The 20,295-nt window shown below is 18.0% G+C and overlaps 4 protein-coding genes across 4 annotated transcripts; 1 reads left to right on the forward strand and 3 right to left on the reverse strand.

Moving 5' to 3' along the window:
- Nucleotides 1-1,183: 1,183 nt before the first annotated feature.
- Nucleotides 1,184-4,063, reverse strand: PRELSG_0802100 (E3 ubiquitin-protein ligase, putative; the record flags this gene model as incomplete). Its single annotated transcript, XM_028676074.1, has 1 exon — nucleotides 1,184-4,063. The coding sequence occupies one exon, from the start codon at nucleotides 4,061-4,063 to the stop codon at nucleotides 1,184-1,186; it is 2,880 nt and encodes a 959-aa protein (XP_028532600.1).
- A 2,865-nt stretch (nucleotides 4,064-6,928) lies between these two features.
- Nucleotides 6,929-9,997, reverse strand: PRELSG_0802200 (RNA-binding protein, putative; the record flags this gene model as incomplete). The annotated part of the gene is made up of 1 exon (XM_028676075.1): nucleotides 6,929-9,997. One exon carries the CDS (start codon nucleotides 9,995-9,997, stop codon nucleotides 6,929-6,931), a length of 3,069 nt encoding a protein of 1,022 aa, XP_028532601.1.
- Nucleotides 9,998-13,474: 3,477 nt separating this feature from the next.
- Nucleotides 13,475-14,074, reverse strand: PRELSG_0802300 (conserved Plasmodium protein, unknown function; the record flags this gene model as incomplete). The annotated part of the gene is made up of 1 exon (XM_028676076.1): nucleotides 13,475-14,074. One exon carries the CDS (start codon nucleotides 14,072-14,074, stop codon nucleotides 13,475-13,477), a length of 600 nt encoding a protein of 199 aa, XP_028532602.1.
- A 1,728-nt stretch (nucleotides 14,075-15,802) lies between these two features.
- Nucleotides 15,803-19,820, forward strand: PRELSG_0802400 (conserved Plasmodium membrane protein, unknown function; the record flags this gene model as incomplete). The annotated part of the gene is made up of 6 exons (XM_028676077.1): nucleotides 15,803-15,891; nucleotides 16,224-18,777; nucleotides 18,933-19,090; nucleotides 19,183-19,287; nucleotides 19,390-19,605; nucleotides 19,700-19,820. 6 exons carry the CDS (start codon nucleotides 15,803-15,805, stop codon nucleotides 19,818-19,820), a joined length of 3,243 nt encoding a protein of 1,080 aa, XP_028532603.1.
- Nucleotides 19,821-20,295: the final 475 nt, after the last annotated feature.

Below are 20,295 nucleotides of genomic sequence, written 5' to 3' on the forward strand. Positions count from 1 at the left end.
TTTCAAAAGTAGTTTCTTATATCAAAGGGAAATAATTTAAAAAAAAATAATTGTATTTATATATATATATAGTGATTGTTTTTTATATTTAATACATAAAAAAATTCAGGTTCTTATTCTGTTAAACTTCGTTACTAAATAAAAGTTAAAAAATAGAATAATAACACTTATTAACAAAATGAATATTAAACCAACATCATACTAAGTTTATTTTTGCATTTACACAATTCAAAAAAAAATATATTACTTCAAATATAAAACTACTTTATAATTAAAAAAATAAAAATAATAAAAGGTTTAGTTTTTTAACTTGTGAATATCATGAATTTTCAAACAAAATTAAAAAAAAAAAAAAAAGAAAAAAAAAAAAACATATATACATGTATATCATATAATTAATTTATATCATTTTATTTTATAAATGGTAGAAGAATATTCCATATAAATTTTAACATATAATTATTTTATTTTTCTTATTTTCATTATCATATATTTAAATATGTATATCCTATTAAAAAAAAAAAAAAAAGAGAAAAAAAAAAAAAATGCTTAATTTTTATAATATAAACAAAAATACAGTCTTATTTATAAAATTAAAAAATATATTTTATTTTAAAAAAAAAAATAGGAAATATTAAATATGAAAAAAACAAATTAAAATAAAATATATATATATATATATATAATAAAATGCAATAACACACACCATTAAAAGGATGAGTAGATAAATATATATGTATATACATATATATTTACATCTACTTAAATTTTAATAAAAAAAAAGAAAATGTTAATATAGATATGAATAATACTTATATTTTTGTGTTATTTTGTTTTTTTTTCTTTTAAATTTTTGCAGTATTACATCAAGTTAATTCTTATTTTCATTAAATACATATCTTTAGTTATCAAATTATATTCATTCTTTTTTTTTTTTTTTTATTATTTTCTATATTTTCTTCATTTCTATGAACTTAATATTTTGAGTCTTTTTTAGTTAATAATATATAAATTTTCATTGCATATTGTATAGAGTTACTTTATGAATGTTTAAAAATTATGATATTAATTTCTTTAAAATTTTGTAAAAAATTATAATTTTTTTTTCTCTTTTGGTAATTAATTCATAGTATGAATATATTCAAAAAAAAAAAAAAATTAATTTTTATAATAATCAAGAAAATTAAAAACCTGATACATTATTATTATTATTACTTTTTTTTTTTTGGCATTCTTCATTTGTAATAACGTTAGTTGAATTTTTTATATTTTCATCTTTATTATTATGTTTGTTTAAATCTTTATCATTATTCTTATCATTTACATATATATAATCCCGCTTTATATTATTTTTTAAAGAATATGTAGTATTTCTTTTTGCAAAGTTTTGAAAATCTAAAATATTTTCATTATTATCTTTTTGATTCTCATTTTTAATGTTATTTTGATTAATGTTACTATTATTTAAATCTTGAATTTTCTCATTTTTTTTTTTTTCTTTATTATCATAATTTGTTAACCATTGTAATTTATCAAAAAAATATTTTTTTACTGTGTTTGGCTTTTTTACATTATTTTTTTGTTCATGATTTATATATTTGTTTGAGTTATTTTTATTATCATCGTAACTATTTACATTTTTTGAAGTACTATTATAGCTATCCACATTTTCATAATTTTTTGATTTTTTTCTACTACTTTCTTTCTCATTATCACTCTCTCTATTTCTTCTAGTGTTATTGTTACTATTACTTCCATTAGTATAAGTATAAAATTTTTCATAAATTCTTTTTTCATTCTTTTTTAACATATTTTTATGTCTATTATTAGAATCATATAGTGTACTTTGATCTTTTAGAATTTCATTGATGCTTGAATTTTCTTCATTATTAGGAATATTATTGGCATTTCTAGAAATGCTTTCATTTGTATTATATGAATTTACATTATCATTGCATTTATCCTTACTAATATTACTATAATTATTATTCTTATTAGTAAAACTATTATTAAAGTTACTATTAACATTATTACTGTTATTTAAATCTATATAACCCTGGTCTAAATCTTTAAAATAATGTTGAAAAGGATTCGTTCTATTACTGCTTGCTATGTTGTTTCCATTATTAACAAAATTATTTGAAGTATCAAAAACATTTTCAGTTAAAAATGGCCTATTAGAATTTTCTCTTAATTTTACTGTTAAATGAATATTATTATTTTCCCTATTTTTTACATTATTATCATCTAACTTATTATTTTTATAGTCATTTTTATTATTATAAGTATAATTTTTATCTTGGCTATTATAATCATTATTACTATGATTATTATTATATCCATTATTATAATTGTAACGATTATTATCATTACTATTATTACTACCGTTATTATTATTATTATTATTACTATTATCATTATTACTTTGGTCGTTATCATTATTGTCATTATCGTTATCATCATTATTTTTATTGTCGTTCTTATCTTCATCTTTTTCATTTGTGTCATTCTTTTTTGATCCATTTTTTTCTTCGGTTGATAAAAATCTCTCTGAAGAATTTTCATCTTGTCTTGCCTGGCTATGTTCATATGTATTTCTTGTATCTACACCTCTATTATTATTTCTCGAAAATGAATTAGGTGATAAAAAGATTCTATTTATCCTATAAGCATCATTAGTACTAGCCATAAAATTATTAAAAAAATTTTGCAAAATAGAATTAGTTTGAGCAGAAGTAAAACTATCAAACATGTTAGTATCATATTCATCAGTGAATGGAAGATAACTTGTTTCTTCATTACCGTTGTTACTATTTTCATTTCCATTTATATTATTTTCATTTCTATTTGTACTATTTTCATTTCTATTTGTACTATTTTCATTTACATCTGTACTATTTTCATTTCTATTTATACTATTTTCATTTGAATTTATATTTTCATTATTATTATTGTTATTATCTGTATTTGTGTTTATATTGTTAGAATTATTAAGAGAATTATTACGAGAAATTTCTGAATTTAATCTTTCCCTCAATTCTTCTCTCTTACAGTTATAGTCTTGATCATCCGTAGGTAGTTCAAATCGACAAGTTGGGCAAGAATTTCTCTCTTTGAGCCATGGTATAATGCAAGAACAATGAAAAACATGCCGACATCGTTCATTATCAGTAATTCTATGAACTTCATCATTTTCTTTGTATTCTTCTCTACATATTGCACAAGATTCTAATTCTTTTGCCCTTTCAGATGTTAATACTTCTACTTTTAAATTTTTAATTACTTCTTCAGATGCTGGTGGAGGGCCATTTCTTGATGGGTCACTTTCCATTATAATAGTTAATACTTGATCTAATGAAATGTTATCAAAAGAATTAGTTAATATGTTATCTATTAAATCATGAAAGTTTAAACGTATTGGAGAATTAAAAGGAATATTTGTTATATCTATTGCTCTTGTGATAATACGAGGATTTCTTGTGTTTCTACTATATCTATAAGTCCTCCCATAATGATTTCTATTTTCACTATTGTTTCTATTTTCATTATTATTTCTGTTTTCATTACTATTTCTATTATCAGTAGTATTCCTATTTTCACTATTATTTCGAGTTTCATTATTTATGTTATCATTGTTTATATTTTCGTTATTTGATGTTGCTACACTAGCAGTAAAATGAACTTCTGCTTCTGGAGACCTGAAGGTTGGATTAAACATCTGATGGTACATATTTCTAAATAACATCAAATCACTAAAAATATTATCGTTAGTAACAAATGTATTATTATTACTAGTATTCGAATAAATACTACTCCTATTATTAATATTGCTTGTATTATTATTAATTTCACTACTTCTTATTTCTCTATTTGTCCTATTTTCCCTATTTGTATTTATTGAATGAAAACTTAAAGGATCATCTTCATCAATCTTTTCAACGAAACCGACACTATTACATGTTTTACATTTTATTTCACCGTTATATATAATTTCTATATCACTAGTTCTTTTCACATCTTCACAACTATGACAGAAATAATCATAATCATCTACTTGATTCATAATATATTTTTATACTTTTTACAAATTTGACAAAAAAAAAAAAAGAAAATTATAATACTCTCTTTTCAAAAATTATTTCAAATTATATCTTTTAACGTTATTCTTATATAAAATTATATATATTCCTAATTATTATTTTTTTTATTTTTAAATCACTATGAATTATTTTTTTATAAACCTCTATTTTTCAAAATTATAAAAAGATGTAATATAAATTTTAGTGTTAACTTGTCAAATTTTTTTTTTAATTTAAAAAAAAAATATAAAAAACAAAAAAAAAAAAAAAAAATTATAAGTAATATATATAGATATACTTATAAGAATTTAAGCATTCGTACATGAAAAATAACATTCATTAAAAATTAATATCATATTAAATATATTTGTATATATATATATATATATATATATATATATATATATATATATACCTCTATTATTTAAATAAATATATATGTATAATAAATATAATTAATCACTTTAAGGGTACATGTTTTATTTTAAAAAATTGAGCTTAAATAATATATAAGATATATTTCTACATTTATATATTTACCAAAAAAAAAAAAAAAAAAAAAAATTTAAACATAATTGTAATATTTACTTATTTAAAATCATATTTTTTTCTTTTTCTTTTTTTTTTTTTGTGATGTATTCCTAAGTTTATATAGAATGCAATTTTAAAATTAATTTTTTTTTTATTTGTTCATATAATTATATATATATATATTTTATTACAATTACACCACTACGACATATATATATATATATTTAATATTAATATTTGTGTAAGAAAAAAAACAAAAAAAAATAGAATTTCTAATTTTTTAGCATCTTATTTTTAAAAATATATATCTATTATTAAAATTATTATCTTCAAAAAAAATCATGATTAAAGTGTCAATACATTTCTCATAATTTTATTTTTTTTTAAATTATATTTTGTAAATTTTGCTAAAATACAATTAATTTTGTCATTTTTAATAAAATTAAAATTATTATTTGTTATGAAGAATTTTTTCTTTTATTTATAGTTTTTAAAAAAAAAAAAAATTAATTGGCAATTTTAAATACAAAAATATTATGATATTTTATATTTTTTTTTTTTTTTTTCCTTGTGAAATAAAATTATAAATTATTTTGATAAAATAATTTTGATAAAACAAAATTATAAAAATATTTTAGTAAAACAAATATAGCAAAATATATTTGAACAATTAAATTTTTTATAATAAATTTCATAAAATATACTTAATATAAAAATGTTCATTAATTTTAGTTTAAATTAAATTTTATTTTATTTAGAATCATTTTTATTATTATTAATACAATTACAGTGTAATTTAAAATTAGTAATAACATAATTTTAATTATATATATCCATTATTTCAATTCTACTTGGCTTTTTCTTTTAAATTTTTTCTATATTTTTGTTTTACTTCACTATATTATTTACATTAATTCTGTTATTTTAAAAAAATTTGATCCACCATAAAATTTTTTTTTTTTAAATGTGTAAATTATAACCTTTATTAAATTTATTGAGAAAGAGAAACTTACACCTTATAATTATTGAATAGTAGAAAATAATCAAATAATGTTTTGTATTTTTCTGAGCTTATGAAAGCAAATGACTAATTATTTAACATATATTTGTAGAAAAAAAAAAAAAAATAATAATAAAATAACATATAATAAATTTAACTTATTTAATCGTCTTCAGAATCATATAAATATTTATGTTTAATTTTATAAAAAACATGTTTTCATTTAATAAAAAAATTTAAAGAATTACAAATTTGCAAAATTAATTTCTTATAATATTCTTTTAAATATATATTGTTTTCTTTTTCAATATATGTAAAGATAAGCAAATTATGGAAATTCATTAAATGTGTATAATTTCATAATATAATGTACTGACAAAAAAGTGCAATGAATATATCTAGTAATTTATATATTTTCATCTATTTTTAATATATATGTAAATTTATACAACGCCTATTGAAGTAAGAAAACATACATACATATCTATAAAGTAAAATTTAATAAAAAAAATAGTTGTAGTATATAATTAAATAAAAAAAAAAAAAATTACAAAAATTCTTAAAAAAACATTTTATTTTTGTTTATAAGTTTTAGCTATAGACAAATAGACACGTTCATTTTATGTGCATTTAATCTAATTTTTTCTATTGTACAATATATATTAATTTTCATATTTCTAACAAGAAATATCTTATATATATGTATAATTAAGTAAATTTTTTATTATATATTCATTGTAAATTTTATTTAAAAAATAAATTTTTTTTCTTTTTTAGTTGCAAAAATATTCACTGTAAAGAAAAATGAACTCAAAATATTACACATACAATATATATATGTAAAATATATTTTTTTATACTTTTTGCTAATATTCTTATAAAAAATTTTTTAAAAATTAAAAAAAAAAGTAAAAATAAGATAAAATTCATAAGGAATACATAAAAATAAGGAAACTGTTTTAATTAATCTTTGCTAAAAAGTGCATGCATTCAAAATAGTTAAATATTATTTATTAAAATAAGTAGTAGCATATATTATATATGGATATATTCTTCCTCTTGTTTGTATAGTAAATAATAAAAATATATATTTTAATTTTTTTTTACATGTGGAATAACAGTATATTAGTCAAAGCATTTAATTATAAACTAAATAAAAATCATATATATATTATGAATAGATAAAATGCAAAAAAAAAAAAAAAATATAGAGATTATTTACATATGTAATTGTTTTCTTCTAGATGTTTATGTTTCATTATTTGTAGAATTATATTTACCTACACATATTTTCTTCGAAGAAAACTATTTACCACCTTCATTTTCTTTTTCCAGATTCTTCAGATATATTTGATACTTTTTTTCTATTTACATTTCTTTTATAAGATCTTTGTTTTTTACTAGAACTTCTGCTTCTATAATCTTGATCAATTTTATTGATTTGATTAATATTTTTATCACCTTTTTCTTTTATATATTTTGAATTAATACTCCTTTCTCTATCACTTTTATATGAAATATTATCATCACCTACATTTTGTTCTCTATCATTTTTACACATAGTAGCTTTTCCTTTTTCACATAAACCATCATCTTTTTCATTTCTTTCTTTTGCCTTTTTAGATAAATTTTGATCATCTACTCTTTTATTTCTTAAACTTTCACTTTTTTCATTTTTATAACTTTCCACATTGCTATAATCATTTTTTTGATTATCTCCTATTTCATTCTTATTATATTTTTCATATTTTTCTTTTTTATATTTTTCTTTTTTTTTATCATTTTCATTTTTTTCATTTGTTACTTTCTTTTCCTCCAATTTTTCTTTTATGCATTTTCTTTTTTCATTTATATATTCATAATCACTATTATTTTCTTGATATATATTTTTCATTTGATCTTGTTCTTTATCGTTCTTTCCTTTTTTACTTTTTTTTTGTTCTATTTCACTGCTATATTTTCTTTTTCCTCTATCATAACTACTTTCACTTTTATTTTTTTTAATTCTAATTCTTTCATTTTCTATTTCTTCACTTCCTTCTCCTTCCATTATACTTCTTTGTGTTTTTTCTCTTCTTTCTTCACTTCCTTCTCCTTCCATTATACTTCTTTGTATTTTTTCTCTTCTTTCTTCACTTCTATCTCTTCTTTCTTCGCTTCTATCTCTTCTTTCTTCACTTATATCTCTTCTTTCTTCACTTATATCTCTTCTTTCTTCACTCCTGTCTCTTCTTTCATATCTTTCTTTTCTCTCACTTCTTTCTTTTCTTTCTTCACTTCTATCTCTTCTTTCTTCACTCATGTCTCTTCTTTCATATCTTTCTTTTCTCTCACTTCTTTCTTTTCTTTCTTCACTTTTTTCTCTTCTTTCAATTCGTTCTCTTCTTTCTTCATGCCTCTCTCTTCTTTCTTCACTTCTCTCTTTACTTCTTTCACTCCTATCTCTTTTTCTTTCATCTTCACTTATGTTTTTTTCATTTTTTGTTTCATTTTTTATTTTCTCCTTTTCTTTTTTGCCTCCTCTTTCCATTTCTTTTCTATCCTCACTTGTATTTCTCTCATTTTTTGATTCACTTTTATCTCCTTCTCTTTCTCTTTCTATTCTCTCTCTTTTTCTTTCTCTTTCTATTTCTCTATCATCTACACTTAAATTTCTTTCCATTCTTGATTCACTGTTTTGTTTTTCTCTTTCTCTCCTCTCTCTTTTTCTTCCTTTATCCATTTCTCTGTCTCTTCTTCTTCCTCTTTCTTTTTCTTCTTCATTTTTTTCATATTCTCTATCACTCCTTTGACTTCCTTCTGCATCTTCTACTTCTATTTCATTATTTTTACTTTCTTGTTTGCTTCTATGACTTATATCCCTTTCTATATCCATTTCATTATCTCTTTCATTATCCATAGTGCTCCTTCTTTTCTCATTCATTCCTTTTTTATAATTTTTATCATTTCTATCAAATACATCATTTTTTTCTTTGTTATATTTACTTCTCTCATAATTTTTTTCTCTATCATAAAATTTGTCTTTTCTATATTTATCTTTGTTGTCTTCCAAATCCTCACGATATATTTTATCTTTATAATAATATTTATCATTATTTGCAAAATTATTTTCTTTTATATTGTTAAATTCTCTTTCTTTATTTCTATGCCTCATATCTAATAATGATTCATTATATCTTAAAACCACTACATATTTTCCATTAAATTTTTTTCCATTTAAAACATCGATAGCTTTTTTCATTGTTTCATAATTATAATATTCTATTATTCCATACTTTTCTTTGTCATAACCCTGAACTACATTAGCATAATTTACTGATCCTACTTCTCTACCGAAATCTTTTAGATCCTGCCAACTAACATTGTCATCAATATTTTTTACAACAATTCTTAATGAATTTTTTTTTTCTCTTGATTCATTTTTTTTTGGAGAAAAATTTCGTTGAAATTTTGGAGGAAACTTTCTAGAATCATTTTTATTTCCATAAGCAATAGGATGGTGTGGTTGGACACTTAATTCTTCGCCAAAAAACATTTTTCCATTTTCTTCATCAATTGCATTTCTTGCATGAATTGATTTAAAATATTCTATAAATGCAAATCTCCTCTTCCATTGCATATTCAAAATATCTCCATATTGTAAAAATTTTCTTCTTACATCCTCTTCTCTTGCATTTGTAGAAATGTTTCCAACAAATATTTTGCATGGATCTGGTTTTTTATATGCATGATTTCGTAAATCTTTCTGTCTTTCTCTTCTCATCATACCTATATTCATTTTGTGTGAATTGTTATCATAAGATTTTCTATCATTATCTCTTGAGTATCTTTTATTATTAATTTTTTCATTTCTTATTCTATGAGTATTATATAAACCAAATCTATTGTTATTATTATTGTTGTTATTATTCCACTTATTATTTTCTTTTTCATACTTATATTTTTCTTTAAATTTTTTTTCATTATTTCTTTCATAGATACTATTTTTTCTTCTATCTTTAGAGAAATTCCTCCTTGGTGATCTTTTATAATATCTATCACGAGAAAATTTTTGATGATAATCTTTTTTATTTTTTGAAAAATTTCTATTTTTATCTGGATTTGATAATTCATTTCTCCTTACATAATGATTTTCTAGTGATGGTTTTTTGTAGTTATTGTAAATATTTTCATTTTTGTGATTTTCTCTCCCCATTCCTACTACCATTTTTTCTCTGCTTCTTGATATATATTTTCTATTTTCTCCCATATAATATGATTCTTTTTCTTTTATATAAATATCTGATTTATTTGTGAAACTATTATTATCTAATTTATCATATCTTTCTTCTCTGTAATAGTATTTATCTCCTTCTTCACCTCTTTTAACCATCTCATACTTTCCCATTTTTTTTACTAAAAATGATGATATAAAATTTATTTTTTTTTAATAAAGTGTATATATATATTAAAAAAAAATAATATATAACTATATGGAAAAGTTTTATTAAACTCTTTACAATTATATAGTTATACAATTTAAAAAAAAAAAAAAATTTAATGAAATAATTATAAAATGCTCTAAGTAAATTATTCAATTTTCATAAGATCCTTATATATTTTTATACATTTTCCAAAATTTATAAAAATGTATTTCCTTTTTAGAAAAAATTTAATTGAATATAAAGCATACGTATAGAGGAAAAAAATATAACGTAATATATAATTTTCTTAAAGATAACCACATACATATGTATTTATATATATATATATATATATATATATGAATTATCTGTTTGATTTTATGCTAATTCTTTTGAATTTATTTCATCATAAAAAAAATTAATTTCATTCATAAAATATATATATTATAAAAATTAATACAGAAAAAAAAAAAGAAAAAAAAAAAAAAATACAAAAGTTATTACTGAGCGTGCGAAGTATTCATGTTATAATTTAAAATAATAATAAATTTTCTATCTTATTTTAATTTATTTATTTGTAACAATTCTTAATTTAATTTTATTTATTTTTCTCACTTAAAATAAAATATTTTTAATATATTTTTATTATAAATTATTTTTCTTGTTTATATATATATATATATATTTATATATATATCCTATGTTTTTTTGATAATTGTACTTTTTTTTTTTTTTTTTTATATATATATATTTGTTTAAAATAGTTTTTAATCATAAGATAAATCTAGCAATATGATTTTAATATATATATAAAATACTATAAATAGCAAAATAATTTTTTTTTTTATACTTTCTAAAAATTATTCATTTTTTTTTACTGTAATGATATTATAAAGTATATTACAAATTTTCATATTTTCCTATATGTTATTTTTTAAACAATATTCTATATTCTGTAGGATTTCTATTTAAAATATTATAAAAAAAAAAAGATAATTTTTTTTTCTTAAACTTTTTTATAATTGTTCTCATCTTAAATGATGCTGAAATTGGGTAAGTATAATTCTAACTTTAATAAAACCATTATAAATATCTTTAGGGTAAAATTTTTCTTCTTTTCGTCTTCAGTGTTTTGTAAAATAGAAGAAAAATCATGTTTATAAATTAAAAACGTGCTTAATGACTAGAGAAAGTAATGATTATTTACACAAAAAATAAAATAAAAACAAAAAAGATTTAAATCGCTATGGAAAATAATTCTAAAAAAGCTATATTAAATAATTTAAATTAAAAATTAACATCTAATCTCTACACTTATTTCATTTCACATGTAACAAAATAGCATACATTATTATTATCACTAATTATTCTTATTATTACCTTATTTTTATATTTAAAATAATTAAAAAGGAAAATTTTAAATATCTCAAGCATATGCGCATAAAATCATGCAAGCCTATTTTAAGTTAATTTCTTCATGAAATAACAATTTTTTTAAAAAATGTACTTTAAAAAATGGAATAAAAAAATGAAAACAACCGAATATTTTTGAAAACTTTTTCTTAAAAGTACCATATTTCAATTTAAATATATGAGAAGATATTTAAAAATAAATGCTTTATCAAAAGTAGCGTTTATTAATAATTTTGTTTTTGTTATTGTAAATATAATATAATTTATATTTAGTAGCATATATGTGCATACGTAAATTATTAATATATTGAATATATTTTATATCCATAGAAATACATAGATATAGATAAAATTGTATATCCATTAAAATGTTTAATGTTTTTGTGTATCATTTTTAAATTTCCCAAAATTTCTTACATTTATTAAATACAAAAAAAAAAAAAAAAAAATTATAAAATATAATGAATTTGGATATAGCCATTACAATAATTAGCCTTCAGATATTTTCTCAATAAATAATTCAAGATATAACGTAAAAATAAAAATTTCTTTTTTCTAAATGTTATGTTCTATACAATAATAATAAATAAATAAATAAATAAATAAATAAATATATATATATATATATATATATATATATATATATATATATATATATATATATATATATATATATATATATATAAAATATATAAACACCTTTTTATTATAAATAATTCCAAAAGAAATGAAAAAGCTAGAAATTCCTTTTTCTCTAATATATTTTTTCAATTTTTTTATTTTTGAAAAGTACCCAATTTATGTACATTCATAACATACCAAAGTTACTTTTTATAATCATTTAAAAATAGTAACAAAATATAACTAATATTTTAATTTCCCCCTTCTTATTGTTCTTTTTCTTTTCTTTTTTCCTAAATTTAGTCCTCTATAATATCTTTTATATGTAGTTCTGTTTTATTCTGGTAAAAAATAAAAAATCATAAATTTCTTATAATATATTAGTCCCTTCTCTTTTTTATTTTTTTGCAATATTTAATTTTACATAAATATATATATATATTTATGTGAATAAATCCTTCTTATATTATTATTTACAGCTTATTCATATATTTTCTTTTTATATTATATTTGTTCTCAACATATAAAAAAATGTCTTTTTCTCAATTTTAATATATTTTTATCTAAATAATTATAAAAAAATATAAACGATATATCCATATATTTTTTTTTTTTTAAACTAAAGGATATATACTTTTCTTTTTATTAAAAAAAAAAAATTAACACATAAAGAAAAAAGATCTAAAAATTATATTTATGTATTAATATAGTAATAGAGAGATAACAAAAAATACTCAAAGGTATCTTTTCAATCCTTTTTTGAATTTTTGTCTTTTAAATTTGTACCACTTTTTGTATATATAAATTAGTATATTTTAAATTCATAAAAAAATATATATATATATATATATATCTCAATTCTCAATTTCCTTTTTTTAGATATAATAAAATTAATAATATCAATCCTCTAGTATAATATTTCCTTTTTGTATTTTTGTATAATTCAAATTTACAATAATATTTATAAAAAAAAAAATGATACACTAATATAGCATAATAACGCTACAGTGTAAAACGCAGACTTTTATAATTCAAAGAATTTTTAAAATTTGCCAAACAAAAACAATTTAAATGAAATATAAAGTAGTATAAATTTAATAATTTTTTTTTTATTGAAATATGCAGATACAAATTATCTCTTTTCTAATATTTATATTCAACAAAAAAAAAATTTTTTTTTTTTATTTGCATACCAACTAAAGAGAAGAAACAAAAAAAAAAAAAAAAGATTATACTCCTTTATATATGTATATATACAATTATAAAATGAACAAAAATACACATTTCCTATGAATTTTTAATTTATATACTACATATCTTTTTTAAGTAAAGAATTCGACTTTAAGGATTATACATATATAAATACCTTCTTATCTTTATATTATTTTTTTAAAAACGTTAAGAGGAAATATGTTAATTTATGAATTTTAATCATTTTTATTTAAATAATTTTCAACTTCAAATATTTTCATATCTAAAAATTTGTCTGTTTCAGACAAATTGTGATATTGATTTTCATAATCTTTCATTTCTATTAATAATTTACTTAAAATATCTTTCAATGAGTTAAATTTTAAACTTGCGTTTAATTGATTTTCAAAATCTTCTGTTCCCAAACATTTATTTAAATTAATATATTCTAAATTATAATTATTATTTAAATTTTGTAATTTGTTATTTAAATCCTGTTTTATTAATTCATTTCTTCTAAATGATATTTTATCATTTATCTGAATTTCTTCTGCTACGTTTTCAAATGACTCTTTTAAAAATTTTAAAAAATTTTTTGCATATTCATTTAAAATATCTTCATATCTAACATCTTGAACCTCTTTTAATTTATCCAATATACTTGTTGCATTATATTTTTGTTCAAATTTTATGTTTTCTGTTCTCATTAATTTTTTTAGTAAATTAATATTTTCTTCATATTTTTTTTCATTTTCTATTTCCTGATTATTTTTTGGTGATGTAATATCTGAAAACAAAAAATTCCAAATAAATTTTAATTCTTCCACTGTTGACATTTTTCTTCTTTTATTAAAAAATATATAAAATTTCTCATAACTTTTTAATTATTCTATATTTTTTTTTTTTTCTTTTTTTGTACATTTATCATTAAAGTGTTAAAATTAAAAATTTATAAAATAATAACATTTAAAAAAAAAAAATTTTTAATTTTATTTTATGCGTTATCCACATAATAAAAACTTAAACGTGCATTAAAATACTTTTGCATATATATATATATATAATTAAAAATATATTTTTTGTATCTTGTAAAAATTATGTTTGTACAAAATTTATAGTTATTTTTTCTTTTTTTTTATTAAATAAGAAAAATATATATCTGTTAATTTTCATAAATAATGGTAACTTTTATTTTTTTTTAATTTTAATATTTTTTTTTTATTTCATTGTACGTTTATGTTTTATGTATTATGCAAATAGCAATAATACATATAATACAAAAAAATAAAGTGCTCAATTTTTTTTTGTGTGTAAAAATTAGTTTTAAAAAATTTCAAAAAAAGCAAATATTTTTCTTTTAATGTATTAAAAACTAAAAAGAAAATAAAAATTATAGGAAAATATATGATATTAAAAAAATATTAAAATATTCTGACAATAATGTATTCAAAAAAATAATATTTTTATAGTTTTTTTTTATACTAAGTATATAATACTATCAATAACTTATAAAAATGTTTAAAGAAAAAAAAAATATATTTTTAATTTTTTTTTATTCTAAAAATTTATTATATATATGTATATATATGTGTGTTTAATTAAAGATATCATTATTCTTAAAATTTTACAAATAATAAAATAACCTATCACATTTTTTAATTAATTATATATTTAAGGCTTTTTCACTATTGCTTTATACTTATTTTCCTTCATATTGCACCTAGTTACACATAATATAAATTTTTAAATATCATCATTACCTTTTTTTTTACATTTATATATTTTTTATAATAATAATAATATTTATCATTTTTACTTTCTTTTATCTCATTTAACTTCTTATACTTTTTTTTTTTTTTTTCGGTTTGTTATTTAAAAATGCAGCACACCAAATAGTTTTGAAAACTCATTTTGATATTCATATAAAACTAAATTAATGCTCCATTTTTTCCCCATTTTACTAAATACACTAGAGATTATCTTATATTTTCATTAAAAAAAAAAATAAAATACTACTACGTTCTAATTTTCAGTTAGGCAGAAACTTTTTTAAAATGTATGCAAATCATAATTCTTTTTTTTTAATTTAAAAGCTAAATATATACTTTAAGAAATACTATAACTTTAACCAGGTTATATTTCTTAATGATTATATATGAATTCTAGCTCAAATTAATGTCTTTAAAATTTTATAATGATAATTGAAAAAAAGAAAAAAAATTTGTATTAAAACAGTTATTTAAGAAATATATATTAAAAAAAAAGTTACAATTTTATATATATTTAAACATATATTTATATTCTTTAAATTTTATTAATATTCTAATAAAAAAAAAAAAAATAGACAGCTTTTATAAATAAATTTAAATATAAATAATACTCATACAATATGAAAACTCCTTGTTTTTTTGTTCACAAATGAAACTTCAAATCTAGATTTTTTTTTATATATATAAAGTACATTTTCATTGTTATTTTTTTATTAAAATAAAAGGATTATTTGTAAATTCACATGATACAATTTTCAAAAGAACAAATTTTTTTTATTTGTTTACTGTATTAAAATGTTGAAATACTTTACGAAAGAACATTATTCTAACTTATCATCTGGGAAAAGAAAGTCATTAATGATGGAGATGGATATTAAAACAAGGTATGTAAACGAATAAAGAAACAAAAAAAGAAAATTAGAAAAATAAAAGGAAAAAAAGGAAAAATGGAAATAAAAAAAAAGATATATATATATATATATATATATATATATATATATATATATATATATATATATATATATATATAAAAGTATAAAATTCTATGAAAGATTTAAAGTGAAAAATAATAAAATGAGAAATGATAAAATGAAAAAGTGTTTATGTAGCATATGAAGAATAAAAAAATATCTAAAAAAAAAAAAACAAACAATAAAATATCACGATGTATAAAGTATAGAAAGATTAAAAATAATTTTATTTTTTTTTTTTCAAGAAAAACTTTTATAACAAGAGAAGAATTGAAACATATTTTCATTTTAGATTCAATGGACGTAACAGCAGGATTATGTTTACTGAATGTTTTTATATTTATTTTAGGTGGGTTAACAAGAGATAAAAAAAAGGGGGATGTAACTACGAATTTACAAGGAGTTTTATTTATTATAAGTTTATTGTGTTATTCTCTTCAAAAATTTTTAAAAATGTGTATTGTATCTGATTCCTTTTTTATTCTTCTACTCTCTTTATCATGTATTTTTCCATTTTTATTATTAGAATTGAATGGAAGTTTTAATAGCATCATTTTTTTTTATTTATGCATAATATTATATTTTACTAGATATCATTTAAGAATTTTATTTATTTTAGATATTTTTTTAATAATGACAATATTTATAATTGAAATCTCCATAAATACAAGTACAATGGATTTGTATATGCTAATGTTTTTATCATGCACTTTTTTTATTAGTATTATATTATACAGATATTTATATTATTTTTCTAAAACAATTGCTATTTCTTCTACTCAACCTAAAAAAATGATGTTAATTTTTCCTTATATAAATGAATATCAAGAAATCTGTTTCTTAAAATTAGCTGATATTCTTTTAGATTTAAATAATTATATTAATATAAAATGGAATTTATTTTATAACAATATACCAAAAGTTAACTTAAAAAATCCAACAGAAATTCAAAATTTAAAAATTGTTTCCTGTAGATTATCAAATAAATTGTATACACTAAGAAATCAAAAAATGTTTGTCAATTATCCTCCATATTATTGTCTTAAAGTGCTGTATCACAAAAAATTATATTTAGTTAGTTCAGCTATTGAAAAAAAGAGAAAAAAAATTATGAGATTACATCCTTATTCAAATAAAAAAAATCTTTATTTTTTAATAGAAATGATAAAGCTTCAAAGAAATTTTTGCGTTCCTGAGAATAAAAATGAAGTGGACTTAAAAAGGAAAAGATTAGACAAAAAATTGGATAAATCACAGAATACTAAAAAAGAGAAGAATTATTCTGAAGAGAAAATCAATAAAAAAAATAAAAATATTAATAAAAAAAAGCCAGATATAAAAAACTCAAGAATATTACAAAAATATGAGAAAAAAGAAAAAAGAAAAAAGAAAAAAAAAAATGAAAAAAGAGAGAAATCGCTTAAATCTCATAAAAAGCATAATAACTTAGATACAAAGAAAAATGAAATTAAGGATTTTTTTGAGTGCAAAATTAATAGCAATTATATGGTAAAACACAAGGATGAAAATAAAAAAAGAAAAAAGAGTAAAAAGGAACAAAAAATATATGGAAAAAATAATTTTCTAAAGGATGATAAACGAGAAAAAAAAAAAAATAAAATAAAAATTTTAGGAAATTTTAGACATAAAAATTGGGACTTTTATAAAATTCATTCAACAAAATTAAGAGAATATTCTTCGGAAGTCAATAAAAGTGAAAAAATAAATGTAGAAAAAAAAAAAAAAAAAAAAGACTATAATTTATTTGGATTTCAGAAAAAAATTCCAAAACTTAGAAATAATTATACTAACATATTAAGTATAGAAAGAAAAAAAATAAAAAAGTATATTAATAATTTAAAATCCGATGAACAACTTTTTGAATCTAAATATGTTTACATTTTATCAAATAAAGGGAATAACAAAAAAAGTGAAAAAATAAAAGGGGTTGAACAAAAATTAAATTATCAGAAAAATATACTTTTACCTGAAAATGTTAAAAATTTCAAAAAAAAAAAAAAAAAAAAAAGTGACAAAGTAGAAACGATAAAAAATAATAATGCTAATATCATTGAAAAAGGAAATGTTTTTAAAAGAAAGTTTAAAAAACTAGAAAAACACGGTTTACAAATGTTATACAATAATAAAATAGATGAGGAAATTAATGAAGGAAAAAATAAAACTAATAAAAGAAAATTATCAAAAAATATTGATAATGATAATGATGATTTTTCTTCTGTTGCTTCTAAACAAAACAAATACACGCAAAATAGTATAAAAAATTTTTTTGCATTGAATTATAAAAAAGAAATTTACTCAGATAACAAAAATAATAAAAAGTATATCTATAATTCAACAAAAACTTATTTTAAGCAGAAAAATGAAGATTATCCAAAGAGAAATAAGCAAATATATTTTAATAATTCAGGACAATATACTTCTGCATCTTTTAGTTCATATTATAGTGATATATCTGAAGGAAAAATAGTCCTTATAAATTTATCTTGTATTTTTTATATATTTATTCATAAGGTCCAGTTATTATTAAGATATATAGAAAAAATTAATTACGTTGTACAAAGTGCTAATTTTAAACAAGGAATTTCACCTCATAAAGATATTCTTTTATCTTTTCTTGATCAAAAAATTGAAAGATATTATTTAATGTGGTCTAATGCTTTTGATTTAGTATATCATGTACAAAATTATATTTATCATATTTTTCTAATTCTAATTTTTCATATCTTTTGCATTTTCTTAAGAATAGCCCCTATACACTTGAGTCATTCATATGATCTCGTAATAGAAGAAAAAAAATAAATAAAATAAACTTATAATTCTCATTATTTAATGTTAAAAATTAGTCAAGAATATATATTGTCTAATATAATGTTAAATTATTTTTACCTTTTTATTTTTTATTTTTTTTTTTTATCAAATGCCCAATTTCTTAGTTTAAAATTAATAGTTTTTTAATAATTTTTATCTCAAGATTTTTAGTATCTCCTCTAATTATTGCTATTATTATTTCACCAATAATAAATACCATATCTATAAATCCAAAAAATATTTTTAAAATAAAAACATGTTTTTTTATATTATCCCTTTTTATGTAAAAAAAAAAATCAAATTTTTTAAAATAAAGACAATAAGTTATAAAAAAAATAAAATTTTTATACCGTATATATATTTTTTCATTTTTAGATTAATATTGTCAATATTAGATTATTTGTGGACAATTTTTTTAGTTCACAAAAATTTCTGGAATTTAGAAGAAACTTCTTTACTTAAATTACAAAAAATATATAAGTATAAAATTTTATTTAATTATTATTTTTTTTTTATCTAGGTATCTATAAATAATTATTTTTTTGATGTATCATTATAATTTTTTTTTTCTTTTTGTTATAGGTATAATATATTTTATGAAGCTGAATTTATAGTATTTGCTCCTATATATTATTTTTTAGTAATGCATAGATTAAAAAGTATGTGGTATATATATGTTATTTGGATGTCCTTAATAAATATAATATTTTGGAAATATGTAGGTGTTCCTTTAATAGGTTTAAAAATTAATATTTCCCTAATAATTTTAATTTTCATGTGTATATTATTTATTATAAGGTATGTAAATAAAAATAAATATATTTTATTTTAATTTTTAACTTTATTTTTTCTTTTTCTTTATTTCCTGTAATTATTAATTTTCTTTTTATAGGCCCTTTGAGATAGTTAAAAGAGACATCTTTTCAAAATATGTTTTACCATATATATTATTTTTAGATGATATTTTACATTTTGTTAACAATGAAAAAGAACTAAAATATTTATATTGTTAAATAAAAGAGTACCCATTTATATATGTTTCTTAAAATAGTTTTAAATTTAATATATATATATATATATATATATTTTAATATTACATTAGTTATATTTTATACTGTTTATTATTTTATTTTTTTTTTTAAACTTATTTATTTTTATATTTTTTGTAGAGTTATTATGGTGATTCAAATTATAATTATTTCAATTTTTTTATAAAATTATACTTTTATATTTGTTGTCAAATTTCCTCAATATTTAATTTTGCATTAAAATAAAAATTTTATTTTTGAAATTAAATTATTATAAGTATATACATTAAAAATTATCTATAAGTTATTATTAAAAATCATATTTAAGTTTGAAAATGAAAATGTGAATAAAACAACAAAAAAACAAAAACATGACATGAAAAAGGAAAAATCTATATTTTTATTAAAAACTAAAAAAAATAGAAATATTTAAAAATGTTTACATTATAATTAATTAAAA

This window comes from Plasmodium relictum, assembly GCF_900005765.1.
Source record: "Plasmodium relictum strain SGS1 genome assembly, chromosome: 8".
NCBI classification, from domain to species: domain Eukaryota; phylum Apicomplexa; class Aconoidasida; order Haemosporida; family Plasmodiidae; genus Plasmodium; species Plasmodium relictum.